The sequence below is a fragment of the Lagopus leucura genome, unplaced genomic scaffold (assembly GCF_019238085.1).
Source record: "Lagopus leucura isolate 7727_CA_CO unplaced genomic scaffold, USGS_WTPT01 Super-Scaffold_100027, whole genome shotgun sequence".
Classification (NCBI taxonomy): Eukaryota; Metazoa; Chordata; class Aves; order Galliformes; family Phasianidae; genus Lagopus; species Lagopus leucura.
In genome coordinates, this window is record NW_024962278.1 from 15,494 (window position 1) to 42,937 (window position 27,444).

General features: G+C 51.7%; 1 protein-coding gene across 3 annotated transcripts in view; it reads left to right on the top strand.

Annotated features, from left to right (window-relative positions):
- Window positions 1–27,444, top strand: part of PCDH1 (protocadherin 1) — a 56,136-nt gene that overhangs the window by 15,466 nt on the left and 13,226 nt on the right. For 2 of the 3 annotated variants that reach the window (XM_042880561.1, XM_042880559.1), the window contains exon 3: window positions 5,895–6,114. In XM_042880561.1, the coding sequence (XP_042736495.1) occupies window positions 5,895–6,114 (220 nt within the window). Of the gene's footprint in view, window positions 1–5,894; window positions 6,115–27,104; window positions 27,147–27,444 lie in introns of all 3 variants that reach the window. The other variant, XM_042880562.1, reaches the window with a different exon arrangement.

Below are 27,444 nucleotides of genomic sequence, written 5' to 3' on the forward strand. Positions count from 1 at the left end.
TGGAGACAGTCCACATTTTACCCAGACTTATTCATTAAATAGCGCCTCGGGATCCGATGTCCATTTCGGGATGGCTGTTCTGCTATCATTATTTCAGCAGGGCTTGTAACACCTCTCCTCTGACTGCAAGGTCAGCACTTGCTAATTGCTGGAGATGGAGCTGTGTGAGCAGTCACGAGGAGGGGTGAGAGGGTGCTTTCCAAATTGTGTGATCCACATGGATCCCTCCATGTCTTTCCTATTGTCCTGTGTTCATTCTGTGGCCTCATTTGTCTGCAGCAAAGGAGCTGAAGGGACGTCAGGAGCAAACCTCGCAACCCTTGCCAAAGGGCTGTTCTGAAAGCAAAGTGGGATATGGGGATGGACTCGCGGATTTAGGGAAGAGCAGTGCCATCAGACGGGACCTCATGGACATCAAGTGGAGCAGAACTGGCAGCCCATTGCTAACCAGAGGAGCTGACCCCAATAAATGAGAGGAGGTCAGACTGGTAGATGAGAACAGCAGAAGTGCTGCCCGCTCCATGCCCAGCCTTACACCCCAGCAGAATCACATGTTGCTGCTGTAAGGCAGCTGGCTGCAATGGCCACGAGCTCAGCTTGGGCCCTGTTCTCTCAAGCTAAAGCCTTGCTCTGCACTTGGCAGTTCCCATCTTGCTTTCCTAGAGGCTCCGTTTAGTTTCCAAGGGTATAATATTCTCCACTCCAGAGCCTGCACCACATTGCATGGAACTTCCAAACATGACCCTAACAGATTAAATATTTGCCACATGCAGCAAAGCCTGCGTACACAAAAAAGTTGGAGCTGCGTAGCTTTGGGCACCGTCTTCATTATAACAGTAAGAGGGGATGCCGTGCAGCTCCAGGAGCATCATGAATTCATCTGAAGTTGGCCAAGTCCTGTGCCACAATGGCTCCCTTGTCACTTATTTTGATATTCTGGGCACCGTGGTCTGACATGGCTGTCTCTCCACAGCCCTGTGAGTTGCTGCATTGTGGCAGTGGCCGGGGAAGCAAGCTCTGTTGGCAGCAGGCTCGGAGGCTGCAGGCGTTCAGGGAGCAGCGAAGGGGTTAACAATTCTGACGTTTCTACTGCTCTGGCACTAATCCCACAGGAAAAGGGTGCCTAGGGTGGATTCTAAGGTTCCTTTTGTGCAAGGCGTAATTTCTGGCCCTGTGGTCCCTGCTGCAGCATGACGGTGTGACGGGTGCATTTTGAGGAGGAGCCAGCGCAGCGCCACCAAGCCCTGCTCCCTTATAGCCCAGCTCCTGGTTTTGCTGAGTGCATTGGCCCAGTTGGGAAGCAGAATGAACCTGGTGCATGCCCTGCTTTGAGATGGGGAGGTTTACATCCAAGGGAAGAGTTGGGAAGGAGCAGAGAGTGCCCTGGGTCTTTCCAGCAGCCATGGGGGCCCTGGGGGGAGGGGGAGCAGTGGTGGGGAGCAGCAGGATGGGGGAGGATCCTGGGAGGATGAACAGTGAGGGCTCATGGTTACACCATGCAGAGCGGAGAGAGCAGTGAGAAACAGGAAAGTGATAAAAGGGGGGGAGAGGGAGAGTGTAATGATTAGTAGAAATGAGTAGTTTTGGAGTGTTGAAAATTGACGAGGAAAGCTAAAAAAAAACAAAAAAACAAAAAAAAAAAACAAAAAACCGTGGGGGGAATATCAGTTTTGACAAGCAGGATACAATGAGGAACACTTAAAAAAAAGTGCTAGGAGGAGGCAGTACCAGAAATCGTCATTTGCAAATTGTTAATTATGCAAAAAAATGCAAAAGTACTCAGTAAGTTGCACTGGCAATTTGGGTTGAGAACAAGGCAGGATGTGGCACCTGCCAATGAGCTGGTAGGTGACAAAGGTGTTCAAAATACAGCCTCTTTGCAACAACACTATTTGGGATAGCGCAGTTCTGAATACCGCTATTTGGAATGATGCCCTGAACCAGGGCAGCAGTGAGGGGCGTGCTGTGGGCTAGGAGCCCGCTGAGGGGACCACAAGTGATTGCAGCCAACGTGGTGACAGGAGGTGGTCAGGCAGTGTCACCAACACGAGTCTGTCCTGGCCACCACCAGGACCCACAGAGTCTATTTGACAATGTGCGGCTGATGGAGCCTTGGCAAAGATGCCAAGTTGATCAAGCCTTCTGTTGTTATCATTATTATTTCAAATTAACACTCTCCATTGTACGTGGGGCACTGCTGGCTAGGTGACGATCTGATTTAGTAGCAGCATAGAGAAGAAAGGCTGGAAAGTCCCTGGTGGAAGGGGGTCTTCTGGAGGAGCTTTTGGCAGCATGTCCACACCCGCTGCCATTCAGTGCCTCAATCAGCGAGCTGGAAGTAAATACAAAATCAACGCTGATGAAATGTGCGTCTGACATGGAGCTTGGTGGAGTGGGAGATTGCAATGAGTACAGAGCAGTCATGCAGAGCGATCCAGATTGCTTGGTAAAGCGGGCCTGAGGAAACAAAGCGCATCTTAACGCAAAGCCGTGTGGTGAGAAGCAGGGGATGCCCATGAGTGTCCTGCAGAGCATTGCAGTGCAGGAGGAGCTCAGCTGGGCACTCACACTGCTCTGACCCAGGGGTGTGAGCTGGGAGGTGGTAGCAGGAACGGAGCATTGAGATGCATCCGACCTTACAGGGATAGAAAGGGAAAAATGGGGTGAGCAAAGAGGAGGGCCATGAAATGGAGTGGCTGGCTCAAAACCCAGCTTGTGGCTGGGGCTTGAGGAAGCCAGCTTGTATAACAGCAGGAGAAGGTTGAGGGGTGCCTCGGTCGCACTGCACAAGCAGCTTCTTGTACAGGGAGCGCTGCTGCTGAAAGGCGCATTGACCTCACAGAGAGAGGTCAGACAAAACCCAATTTCTGCAAGTCAGAGCCAGACAAACGGAGCCAGTGTCTTGCCGTGCTGAGTCCAGAACAGGGCTGTGCGGGTGGGGAGCCTCAGCCAGAGACAAGCTGCTATTATCTCATCCCAGCGTGGTGGGGACTGTGCGGGGCTGAGGGTCTCTGAGCCCACAGTGCTGTGTGCATGAGGGAGCAGGGCTGGGAGTGCTGGATTTGCCCCTCTACCAGCCAGGTGTGGTACCTGATGGAGGTGTTCTGTAGGAAAAGATGCTGTTCGGGAGCAGATGTTTGGGGAGGTAGGATAGCTGCCATAGGCTGGGTCCAGAGCTCTGTGACTCTCAGAGTTGCTACTCCTGCATGGCACATTCCCCTTTTAGGGATTTCTTACGCTTTGCCAAACCTACGTAGGTATTTCTTCTGCTCTGGGAACCTCCATCTTCCTCCCTGCGGGTGGAGGCAATTCCATCCTGCTAATGGCAGGAAGGAGCAGCCCACTGTTCTCTCTTTGAAGAAAGCATTTGCAGAAAGGATGGTTCAGTCTGGAGAAGAGGAGGCTATGAGGAGATATTATCACTCCCTGCAGCTCCCTGAAAGGAGATTGTAGCAAGGTGGAGATTCGCCTCTTCTCCCAGGTGACAGCAATAGGATGAGAGGTGATGTATTTAAGTTGTACCCAGGGAGGTTCAGGTTGGATATTAGGAACAATTTATTCTCAGAAAGAGCGGTAATGCATTGGCACAGGCTGCCCAGGGAGGTGGTGGAGTCACTGTTCCTGGAGGTGTTCAGGAAAATCAGGAAATGTGTTGATGCAGCACATGGGCACATGGTGGGGATGGGTTGACGGTTGGACTTAATGGCCTTGGAGATTTTTTCCAACTGTAATGATTCCCTGATCTATAAGCTTTACACCTTCTGCCTTCTCCTCCCCAGACCTCTATCCTCAGTCTTTCCCTGCTTATCAGGATATTTTCTTATTTCTCTCTGCCTCCCTGGGGCACATGGCTTTTAGTAAGAACTATTGGTGATAGGTGGACGGTTGGACTGGATGATATTGCAGATCTTTTCCAACCTCAGTGATTCTATGATTCAATGAATGTGATGTTCCAGACTGGACATGGCATTTCTACAATCCTTCTGAAGCCCTACTGGCACCAAGCACAGTGTGACTTCAAGACAAATATCCTGCTTATGCATCCCAATATAGATGCGTTTTTTGTGAGGCTTTGACACAGCTGATAGATAGCCAACCCATGATCTGCTGCAGCCCCCAATCCCTCAGCCAGCCTGCTGCTTTCGTGGTGATTATTTTTCCCAAGTGTGTAAATGTGACAGATATATTCCACATTTGTCATCCGAGCCGTTAATGAAAATACAGGCTAGCAACAGACGCGGGACAAAACCCGGAGAATTTCATTTGAAACATCGTCCCGCCTGTAAGACTTGTCTCCAGTAATTACTTTCTGAATATGACTTTCTAAAGGCTTTGCATCCACCCCGCAGCGAGATGCACCGTATTAGCAAAGCGGAGAAGTGCTACGCTGCACCTACAACACTTCCCTGCATTCCTCATGAGAATGCCATCTAAAATAGTGTCAGAAAAGTTCCGAAAGCCAAGCTGTAACGTTTACTGCTCCTCCTCCATCCACAAGGCCTGATGTCTTTTCAAAGGGAGAAGTTCAATGCCTTGACATGTTTGTTTGTGACAAACCTACCGTGGCTGTTACTCATTTCCTTGTTATCTTGTAGGTACTTACAAAGAGTTCTTTTATCTGTTTCAGTATTTTTCCAGGAACTGAAATTAAGCTAACTGTTTTATAATTCTCCAGATCTTCTTTTTTCTCGTCTTTAAAGACAGGCGCTATTTTAGCTCTCTTCCACTTTTCTGGAGCTTCCCTCAACCTGTAAAAATTCTTAAGAAAAAAAAAAAAGAAAGCAGAAAAAAAAAAAAAAGAAGAAGAAGCCCTAACAGCTCTGAAGTTCCTTAAATCAGGTCTCTAAGCACCTGGGGTGAATTTAATCAGGTCCAACCAACCTAAAAGCAGCAAGCTCATTTAAATGCTCCCTGTGTGTTCCTTCCCCTGGTTAGGCTTGATTCCTTCCCTGTCCTCCTTGGTGCTGGCTGTGTGGGATGCCTGATTGCCACTCCATCTTGGTAAATACTGCAGTGAAAGTGGAATTTAGCCTGAATGGTGCTGCCTTTCAGTGTGTTGGCTCTTTGCCTCCCCATCATTTCCCAGTCCCACTGAGCAGCTCCTTGCGATGTTGATTTTGTGTGTCATTCTCTCTTGGTGTTTGTGTTCTCATCATCCTGGTTTTGCCCTGTGAACTTGCCTTACTCTTTCCACTCCTCACTAATCATGACAAAGAGGGATTTTCTGGAAGGATTTGAAGGAGGCTGATGATGCAGTTTAATGGCTCTTTGCAGCAGCTCTTCCATAACATGAGGGAGAGCAAGTGTGAAGTAGGGCTTGGCAGTGTTTAACGAGCACACAGAAGAAGCGATCGTGACCCATGATGGAGCATCTCTTACAGTGAGAGGCGACGAGCTGCAGGCTGTAAGGTGGGAATGATGTCACCCGAGGCTTTGTGCTGAGCCTTGATCCCATTAGAAAGGCTTTTGATGGAAATGGGTCTCCAAGAGCACCAAGGGTGCGTGCAAAGTGGAGGGCAAGGAGACCGCATGAAGGCTGGGGTGGAGGCCAGCCCGTAATTCAGGGCACGGCGCTTATGGGGGCCGTTTAGAGCCTGTAGGCTGAGAACTGTGGCACTGAGGGACGCGGTTTAGTGGTATGGTGGTGAAGGGTTGATGGTTGGACTGGATGATCTTAGTGTTCTTTTCCAACCTTAGCGATTCTGTGATATACAAACTGTGTGTCCTCCTTGGTGGCAAAGGAGGCAGGGGCCAGAGGAGATGATGGGCACAAGGTCCCTTGAACAGTATTCCCTGCTGACCCTCTGCCTTCAATGTGGGGTCAATTCTGATGCGCCCTGCTTTATGTCAACCACCCAGCAAATGAAAACCTCTTCTCTTCTCTCCTCCCACAGTTACCTCATCGCCGAGTGACGTTCTCTGCAGCCAGCCAGGCCCAGGACCTACAAGACCCCTCCCAGCACAGCTACTATGACAGCGGGTTGGAGGAGTCGGAGACTCCCAGCAGCAAATCATCATCGGGGCCCCGCATTGGGCCACTGGCCCTGCCTGAGGACCACTATGAGCGCACCACGCCTGATGGCAGCATTGGGGAGATGGAGCACCCTGAGAATGGTAGGTGCTGGCGGCACCCGTGTCTGTGCCCACCATGGGGACCCTGCACCCAAGGCTCTTTAGACTCTGTGCCTTGGTCAGATGGGGCTCCCACATGCAGCTTGGTAGGGCTGGGAGGCAAAAAGCAAAGGAGCAGCAAAGGCATGGTGGGGTGGGGAGAGTTGAGGGGATAGCAGGAGGTGGCAGGGCTAGGAGGCAGTTCTAACAGCATGATAGGGGGCCCAAAAGGCTGTTCTGAGGATGCAGCGTGGATATAAGCACACAGAGGGGCTGCCCATGGTGAGACTGTGGACAGAAGGTCCTGTGATGCCTACCCCAAGGCAGAGGGCAGCGGTACTGGGTTGTGCTCAGCTCCATGCTGCGCTCTTGGAGATGTAAAGCTTCGCTGGGGAGCAAAGAAGAGGTTTAGTGGCACAGGGAATGCATGGGGCTGAGGACCCAGGAGCAGGGTGATGGTAATCCTAAGGACTCCAGCAGGGCCCTTCAGGTCACCTCTTGCTTGAGTCCATCCTACAAAGCCCTACCAGAGGCATCTGCCATCCCACCACAGCAATGCTGGCTTTCCTCTGCCCTGGCACAACTTCACCCCTAGTCATTGTCCCCATGCTGCCTTCGTGCTGCCTGCTGACTGCCTCAAAGCAGTCCCTGCCCCAAGCTAGCTTCTCTGGCCGGCTTCAGTTGCTTCTTCAGCCTTGGCTCTGGCTGTGCACATAACGCCAATTTTCCTCTACCTGCTGTCTTCTGTGCTCTTGTACTTAGGGGGAGCTTGCTGGGGAATCTCTCGGAGTAGAGGAAGGTAGTGCTAAGGGTCCTCCTGAAATCTCCTGCTTCTGGGAGCATCCTTGACTTTGGGACAAAGCTGAGAGTGTTCAGAAAATCTTGGAGCTGGGAAGCATGCTGGGTTCCCCTCTTACAGCACAGAGGGGGCCCAGAGCAACTTGGGGGCCTGAAGGTCTGTCAGTCCATCTTCTCCTTCTTCACAGGTTAGTTCCTGGGATAATGTTGTGCCCAACAAAGCAAGGCAAGTTTCAGCTGGGTCTGGCTGGGCTCCCAAATCCATTGGATGCTCTGGCAATACGAGACACCCTCCTGCTTGAGAGTGTCGTGCAGTCAGCTTTCTTCCTAAGAGCACAAGCCAGACAACTGGGAAAAGCAGTATGGAGAGGTTTCTGGTGCAGGATGACTGCAGTGGACTTGTCAAGAGCCCTCAAGTACCAGCCAGGTGCATGCAGAATGCACAAAGGTCTTGTGTGAAGGGAGCTGCATGTGGCTGTGCTGCTGGGTACAGCAGAGCGGTGGTGTTGGAGCTGAGAGAGGGGATCTTGAGCTCATGAATGTGGCAGATGACTCAGAGAAAGTGAAGGAGGAGGAAGGTGAGAGAGGAGAACCTGGAAATTCTGCAGTAGGAGATGGAGGGCATTCTGCAGTCCTTGGCGTGTTCATTGTCTTCCTGCCAGGATGTTATGTGATGAGCAGACCCAAACAAGGCACAGATCTCTGCTCTCTGGTGAAAGGGGCAGGAGGTGAGGGAAAGGCATGGAGCTGCATCAGGGGAAGGTCTGTCTGAATGTTAGGAGAAGGCTCTGCCCCAGAAAGCAGTGGGCATGGAACAGGCTGCTCAGGGCAGTGGGCAGGGCTCTGAGCTGCTGGAGACCAAGGAGCATTCGGATAATGCTCTCAGACATAGGCTTTGGATTTTGGGTGGTTTTGGAGCCCGGGGTTGGACTCAGTGATCCCCTTGGTCCCTTGCAAGTGGAGAAATTCTATGGCTCTATGGTTCTAAGGCCAGGGGATACTGCTCAGAGTAGGGGCTGCTGTGGGGGCAAAGCACCTTTGGAGTCCCCGGCCCTAACCCACTCCACTAATTCAGCTTTCCCACTGCATAGGAGATGTAAGTGCTCACAGCGTAGAACAGAAGTCACCTTGCAGCCACAGAACCTCGCAGTTCTTTGGGTGCACACAGGATAATGGTGTGCTGGAGCCCCCATTCTGTTCACTGCCCCCAGCCCAGTTCCCCTCCCATGGCAGCTGCTGGGCGTCCTGCTGCCTCCAGCACCCGCCCCGACATACATAAAATCCAGTGAGAGCCGAGGCCGCGGCAGGGCACAGCTTGGGGGATCTACTGGCATTAACTCCATCACCCTGGTGCTCTGCAGATTATCTGGCAATGGCAGTTCAGTGAACTTGTGGGGCTGGGGTGAGGGCTGTGATGCTTTAAGCGGGCAATAAGGGGACTCAGGAGCCAGGACACGTTGTTTGGGGATCACAACTTTCTGGTTGCGTTGGGTTGGTCCATTGGGGCCATATTTCCCATTGCATTCCGGATCTGTCAGCGGCATGGGACATGCCTTGTTTGTGCAGGGAGGGTGATGTCATCCTACTAGAGAGCTCTGTGACCACTGTGACCCTATGGGAATATCTCACCATGCTTCTGTTGCCACTCAGAGTGCTTCAAGAGACCCTGCTTCGTTCTTGTGGAGCTGGAAAGACGGAGCCATTCTTGACCTTATATTAAACTGAAGAGACTAATTGGATCTCACACACCCTATCTTGCTGCACGAGCGCAAGATTGACACGACTGTGCATTTTCTAGGCTTTCATCTAGTTATAAATATCCAACATAACAGGGCTTCCATTGCTTTCTCCAGGAGATTATCCCTGCAGCCGAACCAATCTGATAAGCAAGTATGCAAGGCTATTTATAGCTCCTCAACTGGAAGACAGATCCATGCCTTTTCTTTGTAGATGGTTCTTCACTTGATTAACACACATATCAGTGTCCTCCTTTTTTGGACACCTTTTACTGTGCAGACTGCAGTAAAATGCTCTATTGCAGGGGCTGAGCCAGGTCCTTTTCAGGAGGAATTACGATCTTCCTGATGAAGACTCCTCCAATATCTTGGCACTGACACACCAGCTCCACAGTCATCCCAGGCATTTGTCATCCCTGGTATTATACCTAGCTGCCCACTGCTTCCTCCCCAGCGTTTTGCCATGCTGCTATCCGCTCCTGTGAGGTTTCTGAGCTTAATCTCCCACTTGTCCACCAGTTGCCTTTACCGGAGACATTTGCACCCACCGCCCAATTAAGAGAGGCTCTGCTGGGGAGCCTGGGAGTGGTCATGCTCTGCAAAGGGTCTTCCACATTGCAGTGTATGCAGAGGTTGGGTAATGCAAGTGCTGGTATGTCTTTCTCCTCTGGTAAAAATTTAGTGGGATCGCTATACCAAGCTGTGCAATTTGGAGAATGTTACATAAAGGCTTTTAGGAAATTAGGAGTTGCTATGTGAAGGCTGTTTCATTCTGCTCCTTTGTGGTGTGGAGGTACTTGAGATGACAGCGCAGTGGTTAAAATATTCCTGAGCTGCATTCTTCAGCCCACAAAACAGGGGCAAATGTTTAATTTGTTTCATCCCCATTATTTAAAGTGGGGACCCCATGCCACTCTTAATGCATGCCATTACAACCCCACACTGAATATGTAATTAACAACCATCCCATGAGCTTTTGCAATGCACTTAGTGCAGCAGTATCTGTACTTCACAGATGTTAATGAGCCCATCTTACGGCTCCCCTTCCAGGGAGGCAGCCCCACCATGGGTGGGGAATGAAATGGGAAAGGATAATCTGAATTTTCTGAGCTGCTTGCTGGCTTTGGGCAGATGAACAGGCAGTGTTCAGGCATCCAATGCTTGGAGGGCGAGTGCTGCTGCAGGATCCTGATGCCACCAAGCAGCAGCCCAGCTGTGGGCAGAGGGCAAAGCGCCGGATGCCTCTGGGCAGCTGCTGACGCATGAGGCGAGAGCAGTGCATCATTGAGAGGCTGAGACAGGGATGGATGCAAAAACCTCTCATTTGGTTCACAGCTACAGGCTTTTCCAACAAGACCAGCCTTTTTTTCTCAAGGTCTCCTGCCTCCTTTGTACACATCAGCATGGCTCTTCAGGGAGTGAGCTGAGGTAGTGTTTCATGGGTTTGGCTGCTGGACTTAATAGAGAAAGCCCTCTCAGCCCCAATTTCCCTTTGTTTTGAGGAAGATTGGCAAACTGATGTGTTGAGAAGCCAGGAGGAGCAGCTCATCTGACCCCCTTTGTGACACGAGTCATAAAATTCTACCCTGTGCACCGTGTGTCTGGCTGGGGCTGAGCGGCAGCTCTCTGGGAGCAGATCCAGCTGTGGTAGCTGGTGAAGATGTAGGTCCTCTCTGACCCAATTTCACAAACCTGCATTTGAATTCCACTTGAGCACCCCTAGCTTCCAATTCTTCTCATTGAACTTGATAATGTCAGAAGATGTTCCACTTCATACGTGCTGGTAGGTCACACGCAAGCAAGTCAATGCTTAAAGTTCTCTTTGATAGACTCAGAAGCCAAGTGAAGTCTCTTCCCATGAGCAGAGCTGAGTCAAGGCGTTTTGGCAGCCACCTTCCCTCCCACCTTTCCTTGAGCTCCTCCCAGCTGCTGCCATCTGCTCCCAGTGCCACCACAGACCTGCAGCCCTGCTCCTGGGCAGCAGCAACATCTGGCAGGGCTTGGCTGTGCGCGCTGCGTTTTGGCAACCCTTCCAAGGGCTGCCTGGGAGACTTATCCTCCTGCTTCACTTCTGAATGTAGCTCATGTCCTTCTTCCTTTCCTATCATTTTTGTCTCTGCATGACCTCCCATTTGCCAACAACCTTCTATCAGTGTGGATGTGTCCAGATGATAGCCCACAGCTCGCCAGCAGCATCCGCATCTCCACCAAGCACAGATATGATATGGCTGCTGGCACTTATGCTATAGTCTTGCACCAGTCACGTGTGCCCTTTGCTTGCAAACCGAGCTGCCTGTGGCTAGCACTGGGCTGGGCACAAGAACTGCCCTGGGTGGAGGTGGGCAGCCCAGGGGAGCCCTCCCATCACTATGCTCCTGGTGACAAAATGACTTTGCAGCACCGGGCAGCTGCTATCTCACATCTCCTACTTACTTTCAGCTTGGTTATAAGCTTCTCTTTAAGCTTCTCACTATTATTGTTCCGTTCCTCCCCGCCAGCAGCTGGGACGAAAAAATTATTTTGTCTCCTCCAACACAGATCTGCCAGAATGAAGTCTCTAGATCTAAAAACCTATTCTTCTTTTTTGCATTATCTTTAAATGTCCCTTTTGTCTTGCGGAAAGACTTTCAGGCACATGTTCAGTCTGCGGATATTTTTTTTCTTCTCAAACATACCCTGCAGCATTTTTGCTTTGTTGCAGAGGAATGCTTTGCCCAGACTCCCCTCCTTGCTGTGGTATTCTGGCTGGTGCAGTGTTGCTCCCAAGCACTGGACAGGATGCCAGTACAGACCTCTTAAAGAGAAATCTCACCTTGTTGGAGGAAGATGGGGATATGGGTGGACAATAAGGAAACATGGTTCTCTGGCTGGCACTACATCCCCATGTCAGCATCCCCCTCTGACTGCCTGAGATCACCTGTGTTGACTGTTGGCTTGGGTCTGGCTAGTGCTTGGACTCAGCACCAAGAGAAGGTGGTGAGACGTGGTGGGATTTTGTTTTTTGCTTTATTAAACTGTAGCCTTTTCTTTTATAACTCATCAGGGCTGGAATTATTTATTGTAGATGTGTCATCATTACTAGCGATTTCCAGACCCTGTTCTTGTTTAGGGTAGGCAAAATGATCTCTGTAATCACAGAATTGTTTGAGTTGGAAGAGACCTTTAAAGGTCATCCAGTCCAACTCTCTGCAATGAGCCCCATCCAGCCTGACCTTGAATGTCTCCAAGGATGGGACATCAACTGCATCTCTGGGCAGCTTGTTCCAGTGCCTCCCCATCTTCCACATCTTACCTACTTCTACAAATTACTGCTGTGTTTCTCAGTGGCCCTCAAGTCCACAGACATCTGCATGTCTTCATAAGAAATCCTGAGCTTCTCTGCTTTCCTCACGTAATGTCGGTTCATCCCAGAAGACAGGTTCTGATTTTCCTAATAGCTACTGAAGGGCAACGTGAGAAAAGATTCTTATCATGAGAAACAGCATCTGAGAGACTGCAAATGGCCATGGATTGCACCATCTTGGTTTCAACATGCCATCTCTGTCAGAGACATAATTTCAAACTCGTTCTCACCCTTATTTCCTCCTTTCCCTGTTTTCCAGCAGTGCGTCTGGGTAAAATGTCTCTTACAAAAGTCACTGAGGTCAGGGTTGCTGTGGCATGACACGTCAGCCATGTCACCTTCCTTAATTGTACTGAGGTGAACAGGGTACAGCTGTTTTTCTGCCTCAGACTCAGTAACAAATACATGTCTACCAGCTAGAGAGAATGCCTCTAATCCTCCCAAGACCTTCTAACGAGTATGCCACTTGCTTCAGAGGCTGTCCAAAATAGCTTTAATAATTCATTTGACATTCTCTTCTTTGTCTCCCAGGATTATGTGTTGATGTACATGTAAGATTGTCCTGAAGTTCTCCAAAGATCCTTGGCAGATTCCAGACCTCTCTAGAGGCATTATTTATTTGAAGGAGCCACATTTCCCGTTTCCCTCTTGGATTCTGGTGGCTTTATTCACCCTTTCTATCCCTCAACTGTGACTGCAGCTTATGAAGAATTTGGGTAGAATGATCTCTGTGTGTCAGTGCCCCAGAGGCAGAAAGTTCCATATTTCTATAGGAAGATGCCTTCCTTCATAGGATAGATAGGTCCCTGTGGCTGTATTTACAGCTCCTCCATTTGAAATAGGGCTCCTTAGGTTTTTGCTCTTCCTTTCAGGCCCGTGCTGGGATGTGGCATCCTCCTTTCCCTCTTGCTGTTTGTGGCAAGATGATGGGAAAAAACAGAACACCATCTCCCTTCCCTTATGTTCACATTCCTCCTGCTCTGAAAGTATCAGGTGGAGAAAATGCTGTCAGTTTTCTTAATCTCTATTCTTTCTTCTGTTTGGAAGCATTTTAAAACTTTACATTTTAAAACCAAAAGGTAAAAACAAAGAAGAGTGGCTTTGGAACCACCAAACTTGGCAGTTTCTGCTGTGACTTTTCTCATGGGCTCCTTCTGCGAAAGGAAGGGAGGAGAGAGCGCTTTTATCTGGGAATTATAAATGAGCTTTTGAAGGGGAGAAAAATTTTGCTGTCCCAGGCAAAGGAGGATTTCAGTTTCCCAGTGATGCTGAGAACAATGGTAGATTAACACAACACATCAAGTCGTGTCAAGCAGGTATTCCTTTATTGCAGCGCACAGAAGGGGTCGTTCTGCCCAATGCCTACACCTTGGCTCCTGTGCAGATTACAGTTATTGGTTGTGCTCATACATACTCCTGTTTTTACCCAGAATTTCATGCATATGTTAAATATTTTCTCGAACTCACTGTTGTTTTCTTAGAACTGATTAACAAAAGACCCTCCCCCTTAGAGCGTGCGCAGTCACCCCTGAGGGTCTTCTTGGTGGTCAGCTGGGGTTGAGGGAGGAAGGCTGGTAGTCTTCTTCGCTCCTAAACTTTTGTCCCCAGTCTTCAGGAGTGTGCTCAGTAAGGAGTTTGCCTCTAAAAGGGCCCCTCCATCTTCAGTTTGACTTCGTTTTCCTTCCTTATCTTTAAGATACCACATATGGTTCCTGCACATACTGATGCTTGCAATATTTGAGGTCCTCACTCCATCACCTTTAGGGCAGGAATGCTTTCCTCCACCACTGCATCTCAGCAGGGTTGAAGCTGAGTCTCAGCGCTGTGGCATTAAATCAGAGAGATCTTCACCTTCATACTGTGGTTACAAGCAGAGCTGCAGGGTGCTGTGATGTGTAGGCTACTGCTGTCAGCCTGCACTGTAATTACATGGGGTTGGGTTTTTGGTTTTTTTTTTTTTTTTTGCCATTGCCTGGCAATGGCTGCAGATGCCTAAGCATAATGGTCATCAACAGCTATTCTTATCTGCACCATGTCTGAGCACCCTTTCTTTGGTTTGGTACAAAGCCTATTTGCCAAAGAATAGGTCGTCATCCCCAAGCTATTTGTGGGTTCAACGCAAGGTCACCAGACTTGGTTACTGGAAGCAGCTTTCAGAAGGAGGGTTGGGCCCCTTCTTCCTCCTGCTGCCTTGCTCAGAACGACGGGTTGGGCAAAGCAACTTCAGGCTTAAAAATAGGCATTAGAGCAGGGCTTGAGCTCCCAGGCTTGGTCCTGCTGCTGGGCAGCGCTCTGGAACAGTTGCAGCAGCCCAAGAGCCGTCCGTGGGAGGCAGCAGTTGAGCTGGGAGCATTTTGGTGCCCTGCGTGCTGTTCTCAAGAATGCCAGCACAGGCAGCACCCTCCTCCACCGTGCTTTGCTCATCCCTGTCCCTGTGTCACAAGCTCTGCCATGTCAGCACAGCTGCCTGGCAGCATTCAGACTGGATCGGGGAGCGGGGCAGGCTGAAGTTTTGCTTGGTCACTCTTTCTTTTTGCCAGATCCCTCCAAGCAATTTTCCCATCCTGACTCCACCGGGAGCAGGACCTGCAGGGGGACCACGAGCAGCCAGAGGTTGGCGTTCAGATCCAGAACGTCTAAGGCAGAATAAGCAACCAAGAGTAAAAGCAATAGACAACTTAGATCCCTCAGCGGTCCCAGACTATTTGTTGTTTTCAAAGAGCTGCTCCTTTAGAAAGCTCCTTTTGAAGTAATTTGACACGTCGTTTCCAGCTCCTCTATGATCTAGCTCGGTTATTTCCCCTTTATCTGCCTCCGAGAGCACCTGAATGTCTCTATAAACCTGCCAGTGCCTCCTCCCATGCAAGGGGACCTGCATTAGTATGGGATTTAAACTTAATGCCCGAGAAGCTTATGAAGTCTCCCATTTGAGCTTCTCGAGGACTTCACACTGCATTTTTTTCTCATAAAAATAGCATGTGCCTGAGTTTGAAGGATTGGTCAGCTGCAGATCCCTCAGATGGAAAATCCCTCTTGTCGGCGTGAGATAGACGATAAGGGATTCATTCCTGTCCCCAGTGAAATCAATGCGAGCTTTGCTATTGAGACAGGTCAAATGTCAGTCTCAGTTGTTCGCTCTTCCCTAGGATTTTATCCTTTGTACTCACACTATCAATGAATCTCTCTTCCTGTCTCCTTCCCACAAGCTCTCATCCATCCTGATTTGAAGTCACCTCCATTAAGTGGTTGTAACGCTAGCGCTTCGCTTTACTTGCAGAGAGGACACTCCATAAATCTAACATTAGTCATGGCATCTGGCGAGAGCTACCAAGGATAGGCCGCTTTGACTCAGAGGTTATCTAACCGTATCAGCCCCCACATTTGCCTTCCTCTCAGGGAGCCCAGGCTCCCTGGCAGGATCTAGGGCTCGTTTAGTGTGTGCTGATGCAGCCCTGCCATTTGCTCAGGGCTTCCTATAGGAGCAGCGGAGCAATCAGTCCTTGCTCCCAGGGCTATGTGGTCACACCTGGGCTCCCTCTTCACCTCCTCATCCCTCTCCGTGGTCCAAGCAGGACAGCAAGTGCTCTGCAGTCAACTGCACATCGGGTCCCCCGGTGTTCTTCATGGTGGGTGGGATCCCTGTTCATTGGTAGATGCATCCGAGTGTATCTCCATCAGGAGATGGAGGACAGGCTGTGCACTTGCACTGGGTTATGGGGCTTCCTAGGTAACCTGCAGTGGCCTTCAGATGAATCACAGAATCACAGAATTGTAGGGGTTTGAAGGGACCTCCAGAGATCATCGAGTCCAACCCCCTGCCAAAGCAGGTTCCCTACACCAGGTCGCACAGGTAGGCATCCAGGCAGGTCTTGAACATCTCCAGAGAAGGAGATTCCACAGCCTCCCTGGGCAGCCTGTTCCAGTGAGCTCCTCATGGGAAGGGAGAGCTGCAGTTCATAGAACCATAGGACCGTAGAATACACCCTGTTGGAAGGGATTGGTAGGGATCATCAAGTCTAACTCCTGGCTCCACACTGCACCACCCAAAACCCAAACTGTATGTCTTAGAATGTTATCCAGTTGTTCCCTGAGCTGTGGCAGCTCAGGGCTGTGCCCACTGCCCTGGGTGTTTGTTCCACGCCCGCTGCCCTCTGGTGCAGAATTCCTTCCTAACACCCAGCCTGATCCACTCCTGATGCAGCTCCTTGCCATTCCCTTGGGTCCTGTTGCTGATGCCCAAGCTCTGGTGGACACCAAGTCCTACCTACTGCCCCTACTGCTGAATACAAAGAGCCAGAGTTTGTTCTTGGGCCTTGGAGCCAACGGGCATGGCACAGCTCACATTCTTTGGGCTGAACTCTCTTGGTTGGGGTGACCTCACCCATCCTGCTCATTGGGAATGGCTCCTCCATGAGGCTCACCCCACGCTGTGCCTAGGCTCTGTCTGGCAGAGATGCTCAGCACTGGGTAAAGGCAGACCATCTGCAGAAACAACCTTGGTGATGAGGATTGTGCTGGTGGCAGTCCTTGGAGCAGCCGGGATTTATACCCAGGGCCATTACTGGAGGGTGAGACCTGGCTGAACTGACTGCACTTAAAACCATTTAGGGCAACAAGCAAGAATGCAGCGTGTCAGGAAAGAAGCAGCTTGGCTGGTCCGTGTGTGTGAGAGGACTTGTGCCTCTGGTTCAAGCTGTCGGTGGTCATTTACTCGTTCAGGTTGTAAATGGTGAAATGTTCTTACATGGATGGCCATCAACCCATTGGGTGAGGCGGGGTGCTAAGGCTGCACAGACATGAGTTCATAAAAGCAGCAGTTCTCAATCAGTTATATGGCTGTGTCTGCTTTACAACACCTTGCTCAGAAACGAACAAGCCAGGAGGCAGTGAGAGCAAGGAGAAAATTAGGATCTGGTCTTCGCTCAGGGATGTGTCAGAACAGCATGTTGTGGTGTTTTATGGCTGCTGGGGAGAGACAAGATGGAGTAAGGAACGTAAAATGACAGAGAGTGAGTAGATGTGATATTTGCCTGATGTATTTTGCTAGTAATTAGTATAATACCAATTAAATATAAGTAATCTTTTCTTCTGCTGTATAAGTTATTGCTTGAAAATATGCCAGCTAAAACCAAGATATTACACTTTGAGAGGTAGGGAGGTCTCTGTTCCTTGAGGATCTCCAGATGAAATTACCCAGACAACAGGGATCTTGACAAAAGCGAGGCTTATTATTATCTAGAAGGAAAATGAATAAAAGCCAAAGAAATTGCAGATTCTGTGTCTGGCTGCTCATTAGCCACACAGGAGGGGCACCCACAGAGACACACCAGGGAGAGAAAGCAAACATCTTGCACTCCTGGAGACAGTGATTTGCCAGTATTGTTCCCCATTGCCTCCATCAGCCTTGCCATGCTTGGGCTGCTCTCCTCTGGCACTCCCCAGTGCCCACATGTATTTATCCTCCCCCCAGCCCTGTTTTCCCTTTGCTGACCCATTCAGTGAGGCTCAACACTTGGGCTGCTTTGCCCCTTGATTCTCTGGGACGTCAGCCTCCTTAATGATGATTAATAGCTTCCTTCAAAGGGTCAGTTGTTGATCTTAGACATCTCGAATCACAGATGCTTCTGAGGTCTCTACCTGGCTGGTTTGGAGCTTCTCTTTCAAGCAGGTTTGCTGCTGTTTATCCCAATGCTATACATTCATTTTCTACTGAGCTATAAGGAGCAGAACTGCTACTATTATCTCCTTTTGAAAAACAACCTGTACAAATCTCTCCCTTGCACCAATTCTGGAAGTTTTCATGCATCTCTGTTGGACCGTGAAATCAGAATCTCCTGATAGTCCAACTGTTTGCTCACGCTGTGCTCACAGGGTGATGGAAGTGGCAAATCCCTTCGGCCACTGTGCCTCAAATGCAAAATGAGGCTGTGTCTCCGCTGCCCCGCCAGGTGTAGGCCCTGTGTTCATTAAAACACACGGTATATCTGCTCAGCATCTCCAGGACTCCCTCCAGGGTGTAGACCTGGCAGCACTTGGGATCTGCAGCACCCAGTGGTAGCGGGGGTCGGTGCTCCCCCTCCAGTGACATTACCCTTCCCGTTCCCACTATACTACAAGAGTGTCATCCCAGTAGCAAACATAGGGCTCAGCAGTGCTCATCAGCATCTGGTGGATATTCTTTTCACCCCTGTCTTCCCGCGCAGAGCCCAGCCTGTTCTATTCCCCACTCCCACCCCTCCCTTTTCTCAGAGATGTGTGGATGCCCTCCTGTGCATGCTCACGTTTGCGAGCTGCAGTGGCACTGACACCTCCCATTTTTCCATGAGCAGAAGGCACCTCCCCGTGCACATCCCTGAGCAGCATCCCTCAGTCCCTCCGCTAGCAGGACGGCAAGCAGTGTGATCCACAAACGTCACCCACCTGGCCTCATTCCTTGGCACGTGCCACAGTGCGTGCGCTGCTCCTGCCGTGTGCCAGTCTCTCACCCCCTCCCATTCGGCTTCCACTGCGGATTTCCACCCTGCGAGCATGTGGATGTCGGAGGAGTGAGCAATGTATGATTCTGGGGAGAGGCTCCTCAGCACGGTTCAGAGGCATGGTCTCCCCTGCATGGGTTGCCCTTGTCCTTCAGCAGCCTGACATTGTCCTCTAGAGTCAGGTCATTCATCCTGTGTTTTTCATGAAGGTCTTGGACTTGATGATCCCCAGAGGCTCATTCCAACCCCTACAATTCTGTGATCTGTATGCAATTGGGCATGCTCAACCTGCTCCTTTCCCTTTCCCAAACCTTGACCCCTTTTCTCTGTAGTAAGAACTTCAGAGAGCCCCCAGCCACCAGCTATTTCAGGGCAATATCCCATTACTGCATTGGGTTTCACATTGGGTGCTCTGAGGCTGGTGGTGGCACCCTGGGCAGGATCCACGCAAAGGCAACAAGGCTTGTGCACACTGACCTGTACCACCAACCCTAATCTCAGTTCCTTGGGCTCAGCCTTACCCAGGGCTGCTCCTCCTCTTCCCCAGCCCCATGTCTCCCACTGGGCAGTGGGTTGTCTGCCTGCAGCCCCCTGGCTGATGTGAGCCCCTCACACCAACTTGTGCTTCCATCTATCGCTCAGGACCTAGGTGACTCCTGAAGCCTTGAGCAGCACTTTGCGTGCAGCGCCCCCCCCCTCGCAAGAACAATTTCCCCTGATTCATTGTCCTGCTAGCGAAAGATTATTAAATTGTTGATGGAGCTTAACAAAGGTTTTGTTCAAAGGCAGACTCGTGAATGCCAGTTCTTTTCTCCTTGACACAAGAGCTGCAATAATGCTGCACAATGAACGGCAGCCACCCAGGAGCGGGAGCAGCGCTCATGAAGCCACATGTCCCCAAGTCCCCATGCTCCCCTCCCCCCAGGATGCTCTTTATGCCGCCCTCCAGGTGAGGTCCGAACCCTACAGCCAGTTCACACCGTTTATTGGTTTTTCTCACGTAGAATCATTATCGGGATGCCAGGAGGATGGAGGAGCTGGGAGTTGGGTGCATGGTGCTGGCACAGGGCTGGCACTGCTGCTCCCGTCCCCCCACCTTCTCCCATTGCAGCCTCCGCATCCCGCAGCGGGGATCATTAGAGAGGCTGCGCAGCCTCAGGCTGCTTGACATTTAGCATTATTCAGGCTTATTTTCTATTGCTTATCACTTCAGCAGATTTCTAACACTAAAGCTTAAATTTTCCATGCTGGGTTTCCCTCAGGTTCATTCCTTTTTCTTTTCTCTTTTTTTTTCTTAAGTTTTAGCGAAGGTGTTCCAGCTGTTTTGTGAGAACAAGGCATGCTGTCTCGGCCCTGCTAACAAACCGCTTATAAGAATTCCCTTTCAAGACACATTAGCTTAAATATGCTTCGGAAGAGAGGTGGGGAATTTGGCACAGCAGCTGCCAGCATCGGCTGTGGGTTGTTTGCCCCCAGAGGGCCAAACTTTTCACTGCATGGCTGTCAGTGCATGGCCCTACGGAGCTGTACCCACGCATCATTTTGTGCCCTCTGAGCAGCATCGTGCTCCAGTACAGCCCTTGTGCAAACTCGGTCCTCCAACAACCCTGGCACAGGAGCTCTGAGTCCATCCTCCTGGTGCAATCCCCTTTCCCAGCACCTCAGGTGTCCCCAGATTGTTTTTGGGGTGCTGTGGGACATGGGACACTCCTGGCTGATGGGAGGGTTTGGCTCCAAGGGACTCTTCTCCCCAACGTTGGCCTTCCCAGGGTATATTCCCTGCCCTCATCCTGCTGCCTGCAGAGACTGCCTCAAGCTCCACTGCCTTCCCTGATGAGGTGCTGCCAGGAAAGGAAACATGGCTGCAGCTTTAATTAAATGATAAGGGCAGAGCCCCGGAAGTGTGGAGATAAGTGCAGTGGTGTCTGCCACCACATTTGCCTGGGCTCTTTCTAATTAGCTCAGAGAAGCTTTGTAGAGGATGGTTAACCCTTGGAGGAAGGCAGATGCAGCCTGAGGCTTGGGGTGCTGCAGGTCACACAGGGGTTAAGGGACCCCTCCATGTGCCAGAACACCTTTCCCAAACTCAGGTGGTAGGTGAAGCTCTTGGGTCAGCCACACAGGTTCCTTCTGTAAGAAGCATTTGGTGCTTTAATGCATCCCATGCCAGGCTGCTGTGCTCATTCCTTCCTGGGGACAGTGGCAAGGGTGCAGGAGCCATGGGAGAGGTCTCCAGCCCCCCTCAGAAGCTGTGGGAGAGCAGGAAGGAGATGGGGTAAGAGGTTGTTTATGGGAAGATGTCAGCAACCCATAACAATGAGGACCACGAGACCAGAGGGACTAGATGCCCCAAGGACCCTGACCTCTACTCTCCTGCTAATCACCCAAGCTGGGGCTGGTGAGCAATCATTCTGGGGGCCAGAGAAGGGCTTCTCTTCTGTGGGCACTCCATCGCTCAGGCAAGCAGCTGGGACTCTGCTCCTCCTGAGCACCCCATCCCATTGTCTGCACGTGTCCTTGCATCCCCAGAGAGCCCAAGTGAGACAGGAGGACAGCCAGACCACAGACCCAGGCTGGGACCCCTATGGGAACCTCTGGGAGGAATACTATGCACAGGAGGTGTTGCAGAGGCCAAGCGGGAATGGTGCACGCAGGGACTGTGTCGGTATTTGGGCAGCAGGAATGCGCATCAGAGGCATGCATGCGCTAAGAGCCCCTGGGGATGGCAGGTGTTGTTCCCTGCGTGTTTACATAACCGTCATTAGCCCTCGCAAGAGAGAATGCAAAAGCCGGAAGGGGAGGAACAGGCAGCCTGCAGCGACAGGGGCAGATGAACCAGCTGGGGACGTTGCATCCCACCTCCCAAAGGTATTGCAGCAGCTGGTGCTCACCTGACCAGCGACCCGGCCAGGTGATACGGGGGCATGTGGGGAGGTGTGGGAGGACACTGGCTATGGCACTGTTTGGTTTGGGTACTGCTCCCTGGCCCTCCTGGAGGTTATTTGGTGGGTATCTGTTGTTTGCAGGTGCTGTGAGAAGTTCTTGGTAGGGGAAAGGACAGTTGGGGCAATATAGGCAGTAAGGCTTCGTACCATAGGTAGGCTTGACACTGTGCCTTATCATAGAATCATAGACTGATGAAAGTTGGAAAAGACCACAGAGATCATGTAGTCCAACCCCAACCCACCCCCACCATGCCCGTGAACCGCATCCCTCGATGCCACATCTACTCATCTCCTGAACATTCCCAGGGATGGTGACCCCACCACCTCCCTGGGCAGCCTGTGCCAACGCATCTCAGCTCTGTTGGAGAATAAATTATTCTTAATAACAATCCAAATCTCCCCTGGTGCAACTTATGGCTGTTTACCTCTTGCCCTACACATAGCATCAGTGAGGACTGCTCAGTAATGCCCACTGCTTGAGTCTGCTTTCAGTTGCTGCAAGTTTTGGCAAAGTTTAAGCGCAAGGAAACAATTTTTCATGGTGGGCATCTGCCGCTTACCAAACATTTTGAAAAGTGTCGGTGAAATCTGTCCAGATAGCTCATTTCCAAGAGGAGGTAAGGAAAGAAATGGCTGGTTTTGCTCACTGGTAAAGGAATTCCCCTGCCCCCCAGCCCCACGCTTTGAAGGCGCAATTTGCTGTGATCTCCTGACCCCTTCATTGTGCCTTCTTTGCTTTCTGCAGCCCATAAGGTGGAGCCCCAATGGCAGAGCCTCTCCCTCCAGCCCAAACCTGGTGCACCACCGAGGTGTCCCCATCCTCTTTACAGGAGGACCCCGCAAAAGAGGAACGTTTTCCACCAGACAGCGCCTCTGGTCTGCATCACAAAGCAGATTTGTAAGAAGTGAATTAAAACTGCAGGGACAATCCTAATTTTGGCATTTTCTAACCTTTGAACCCCCATAATCCTATTAAGGTAGTTCTTAACGTAATTATTCTGTAATTTAATGTAATAATTCTGCTTTTTATAGTCCCACAAAGGTTGAAGCCCTGTGGTGCCAGGGCAGGAGATCATCCAAGCAGCACCGCAAGCACAGACTGTGTGACAGGGGATGAGATTTTCTTCCCCGGGTATTACAGGGATTGCAGATGGTGATTTTGGAGGTCTTCTCCTGAGCTGCAGCTGTCGGTTTGGATGCTCCCAGTGCCGGTGGTGCGAATCTCACCCTGTTGCCGTGGCAATGTCTGTGGGCTGCGGGCTGCAGGCACAGCAGCAGTGGGAGGTGGCCCTGAAGCTCCAGCAGCAAAGGGAGGGGATGGGAGATGCGCCCCAGGGACCAAGGTGCGGAGTGGTGACAGAACGGTTCAGCATTCTGCTACCTGTGCTGGTGATGTTAGGGCTGGTGGGTGCATCTGTCCCCATTAGTGACACACTGGTTCTGCTGTGATACCCTTGGAGGGATCTAGGAAGTCATCTGCTTCAGCTCTGCAGCTCGTATGTGCTGCTGTAATGCACTACAGGGGCCACGGTTTGTTCCGTGTGTGCATCTGGGTGCTGACAAGCCGTTGCATTCAGAGCAAGCTGCACTGGTGCTTAGCCACCATTATTCAGCATTCGGGCAACGCTGCAGGGTCTGGGGGAGATGGCTGTGTGCCATCTAGCTGCTGTGTGCACTCTAGCTGCTGACTTGTGTGCCTAGAAGAAACCCATCTATGTGCTGGCATCAGAGCTGCAGCTCTCTCAGTATTTATTGAGAGCACTGGCGTTGCTTGCTATGGCCTGGGAGCATTCGGTGCGGTGTTGAGCTGCAGCAACCACCGGATGGGCACCACCGGGTCACTCTCAGATACCAGGAGCCATCTGTTTGCGTGTGCCACAATGGTGTTAAGTTTGGAAAGCCATCTGCCTGGGTGATGCCGTGCTAGAATCGGTCCCCAAAGCCGTCTGTCTGGGTGTTGTAGTGCGAGGAATGGTCCTGCAAACCGTCTGCCCGGGTGCTGTGGGGACAGCATTAGCTCAGTCCAGGAAAATAGGGGCTGACGTGGTCAGTGCGGAGCGCTCTGCTGCTGCTCTCAGCTTCTGATATTTCTCTGCTCATCGATCTTTGGAGCATCGCTGTGGAAACGGGCACAACTCCAGCAGCGTTCCCCGAGGCCTGGAAAGTGAAATCAGGATTGTGCTGGTGCTGCTCCAGAGGCAGAAGGCTTCTGGTGGTGGCCATGTGCTGTGTGGGAACTGGGGATGAGGAGGGATGGGTGTGGGCTGTAGGAGGGGAGTGTGATGCTGCAGCCCCCCATATCTAGAGGATGAGCATCCAGTTGTCATGCTCCCATAAAGGAGATCTGGGGTCTGCACTTTGCAGCAGAGCAGGTCAGGGCCCTGCAGCCACCTCCCAGATCCCAAAAGCCCTCTGAAGGGGAAGGGGAAATGGAAGGAGCCCTCGAGTTCCCGGCTTCAAAGGGATCACATGCAGAGCCAAATAGGGCAGGAAGCAGGGGATGGGCTGCTGAGCACTTGCTGCTCCAGTGGTGCAGGGGAGAGGCACAGAGAAGGCTGAGACGAGAGTGGGAAGGGGCCCATACAAAGATATGAAGATATGGGGCTGCTGCTGTATAAAAACTGGATTTCTGGGTGCACTATCCAACTAGATGCACTGAGAGGGAGCGAGGAAGCGGGAGCAGAGCATGAAGCAGCACTGCAGGAGAGAGATGCCTGGGGGGAACAGTGCTGTGAAACATGGTACCTGCAGGACGTGGCAGTGCCTGGAGGGAGGAGAGCAGCAGGGGGTACCTGAAGGAGTGGCAGCACAGAACATGGCACCTGGAGGACGTGGCACTGCGGGGAATCGGTACCTATAGGCAGCAGCGCAGTGGGGAACGGTGCTCACTGGGAACGGCGCCGTGGGGGGACGACACCTGGAGAGAGCATCGCCACGGGGCACAGCACCTGTGGGGAGCAGTGCTGTGGGGAGCCACGCTGCTGGGGAGCGGTACCTGGAGAGAGAGGAAGAGAATGGCAGCTGGCAGCAGGACGGCAGTGTGGAATGGGGAGATGGGGAGAGCGCTGTGGGTGGTAGTGCCAATGGGTGTGAGAGCTTCAGGTGGAAAACTCGAGGAAGTGATGGTGCTGCAATGGCTCTGGTGAGCTGAGGTGAAGCGGGGGAATGGTGTTGGTATGAGGGAGCTGTTGGGAAGAGCAGCACCAGGGATCAGGAGATCCCACGGGATGTGGGCAGGGACGGTGGTGCTGTTGGAATGGGATGCCATGGAAGGTCATCACTGTAAGGGATGTCCCAGCAGTGGTCAGCAGAGCCTTGAGGGCTTAGTGCAAGAGGAGCGGTGTTTTCATGTGTCTGCACCAGGGAACAGAGATGGTAAAGCTGCCAACGTCCTGCTTAGCCAAAGGAAAGCTGCGTGGAAAGAAATTCTTGGGTCAGGTGTAGTGCTGCTGGGCTCTGAGCAGGAGCGGCTGGCTGAGTTAGATGCTGATGTTCTCTGTGCCATCAGGTGGGGAAGATGACTCTTTGCAATGTAACACTTCAGGAACGCATCCTGCTTTGCCTTCAAGCTACTCCCCGCATCTCTGCAGCCCTGAGCCTCCCTGCTCCCTCCTTGCATGCTGTGCTTCCTTCTTCTTCCTCCAGGCTTCTTTGCACCCTCTGCTGTGCCCTGCTGCCTCGTACCCTCAGTCCCATGTTCCTCCATCCCAGAGCTGCTCCTCTGCATCCCCTCACCCCCAAACTCACAGCCACATGTGCTGTAGCACCCCTGCTCCCCCAGCCCTGCACACCACGCTCTTGGTGATGATGTCTGATGTGAATGGAAGAAGCAAATCAGACCATGAACACTGGAGATGGTGGCACAAAACCGTGCTCCAGGCCGGCTCTCAGCATGTGTTGAAGATACTTGGCTTATGGTGGGTGAGGGACCCCCAGCCCATCTACTGCAGGAGATGGAAGTGCTGCTGAGTGATGCTGCCTGCTTTTGTCTCCTCCCTAATGGTACTCCAGTGCACTGCTGAAATCCCCCATGAAGAGCAATAAAACTACTAGAAGAGTCCTTGCGAGAGGGAAACAGAGAGATAATTAGCAGCAGCACCAATATGTGTCTCTTCCCAAAGGAGACTGCCCGGCACAGCCTCCTGCACAAAGAGCAGAGGTGCCCTGGATGCTGCAGAGCAGGGCTGCGGGAGGGAGCTTCCCCTCCTCCAGGAGGGGCCAGGACCCAGGCGCATCTCTGAATGCATCTCCCATAAAGGCCCTTTTCATCTGAAAAGTTCAAAGGGATGCGACTTTTACTGCCCCGGCTCATTCCTATGCAATGAGGCTGAGCAGCCCCCAGGCAGCCAGAGACAGCCAAGCAATAGAAAGGGAGAAGCCAGCGGGTGCGAATGCCCCGACAAGCACGCATCCCTCCAGGCATGGAGATGCTGATAGAGGGGTAGGCTGACCCTCTGGGGTGCAGTGAGCAGGCTGTGGGAAATGGTGTCTGCCTGGACACCATGGCCAGAACTGGCCCTTTGTGGGCAGAGTTCTCACTGCTGCTTACCCCTAAAGAGTTGTGCTTGCCCGTGGTGGCACATTGAACTCCAGCCCACCGGCATGTGCTGAGAATTAGGCCGTGGGGTCGTGTTTGCAGTAAATTGTGGCTATTCAGGAATTGCACCCTGCCCGTTCCCGGGCTCTGGAAGCAGAGCTGGTTGTGCTTGCGGCACATAATGCGCTCCTTTAGCGGGAGAGCACTGATGCCAGCATCTCACTGCAAGAGACAGCACTGGAAAATGGCTTTCATGCCAGAAATTAACAATGGGAAAAGCAGAATAAAAGATCCTGAACACTGAGTTCCTGCTTGACCCTGTGATTTCTCAGCTGCTATTGGCGCGAGGAAATCTCCATGGCTTTGTTTGATGGAGAGGTGGCATTATTTCTGTCCCATGGCAGACCACCTTCCCTTGGAGCTGGAGCATCCCATGACATGAAAGAGCAGCACCAAGCCCTTCAGAAAGTGGGAATGGTGAGGACTTGTCCCACTTGTGTACTGGGAAAGGAGATGAGAGGTGTTGCTTGTGCAGAAGTGAAAGACAGCACAACATGGCCTTGGTCCAACCAACCAGTGGCCATCCTGTTAGTACTGAGAGGTGAGAACAGGGTTTGATTATTTCTATCTGCAGCTCAGAGAAATAAATGAGGCAGCTCTGCACTTGCCCAGGGAGTGGGAAAACATTTTGTCCATGGCTCTTAGAACAATCCCAAAGACCACAGGCAAGCACAGCTCTCACAGTGACACTTGTGGGCTCTTTGTCCTCTCCGATGCTTGGTCCCTGGCTTTTGCACCCTGCACCGTGAGCATGGCTGTCCCCTGTGCATGGGTTCTTCCATGTGTGCCCATCCACAATGCCAAATGTCCACATAAACCCACCCCAGTGGGTTGTGTCCATGTGTGTGCACATCACCGCAAGCCAGGTGGCCTCGAGCTCTGCGAGTCAGCTGGGAGGTGAGGATGAGGATGGAGAAACACAGCGGCGGCCAAGCAGCTTTGGGAGGCTGGAACCTGAAGGCAGCGGGTGCCATGAGGACATTTGGGGGCTTGCTGCAATGCAATGGGGAGGGGAGCAGGAGGATCCTAGGGTGGGTGTTTGGAGGCTGGGGCTGTGCACTGATATGACCCTCTCGTCCTTTTTCTGCTCCTCATTAGAGTCCCCTGAGCGGAGCAGGCTGTGAAGGGGTCTGCACGGAGGTATGTCCTTGGGGCTGCTGCCAGGATATCGCAGCCAACGTGTGCACCAGGGGATGGGAGAGTTTGGGTTGCAGTGGGTGTTTTTTTAGGGCAAGACATGCTCCCACACTGGTTTGTTGCTTACTATGCCTCTCTCCCATGCCCATCCTGTTAGCTCTCACGTTTGACCCTTTCTACCCATTCCCAGCATCGTAAGAGCTTTCTCCCACAGAGACCTCAGTGTTGCTGGTGCATGAAAGCTGTGCGGGGTGACTTGGGATCACCCATGATCTTAAGCCCCGAGTTGGTGGCAGGAGGG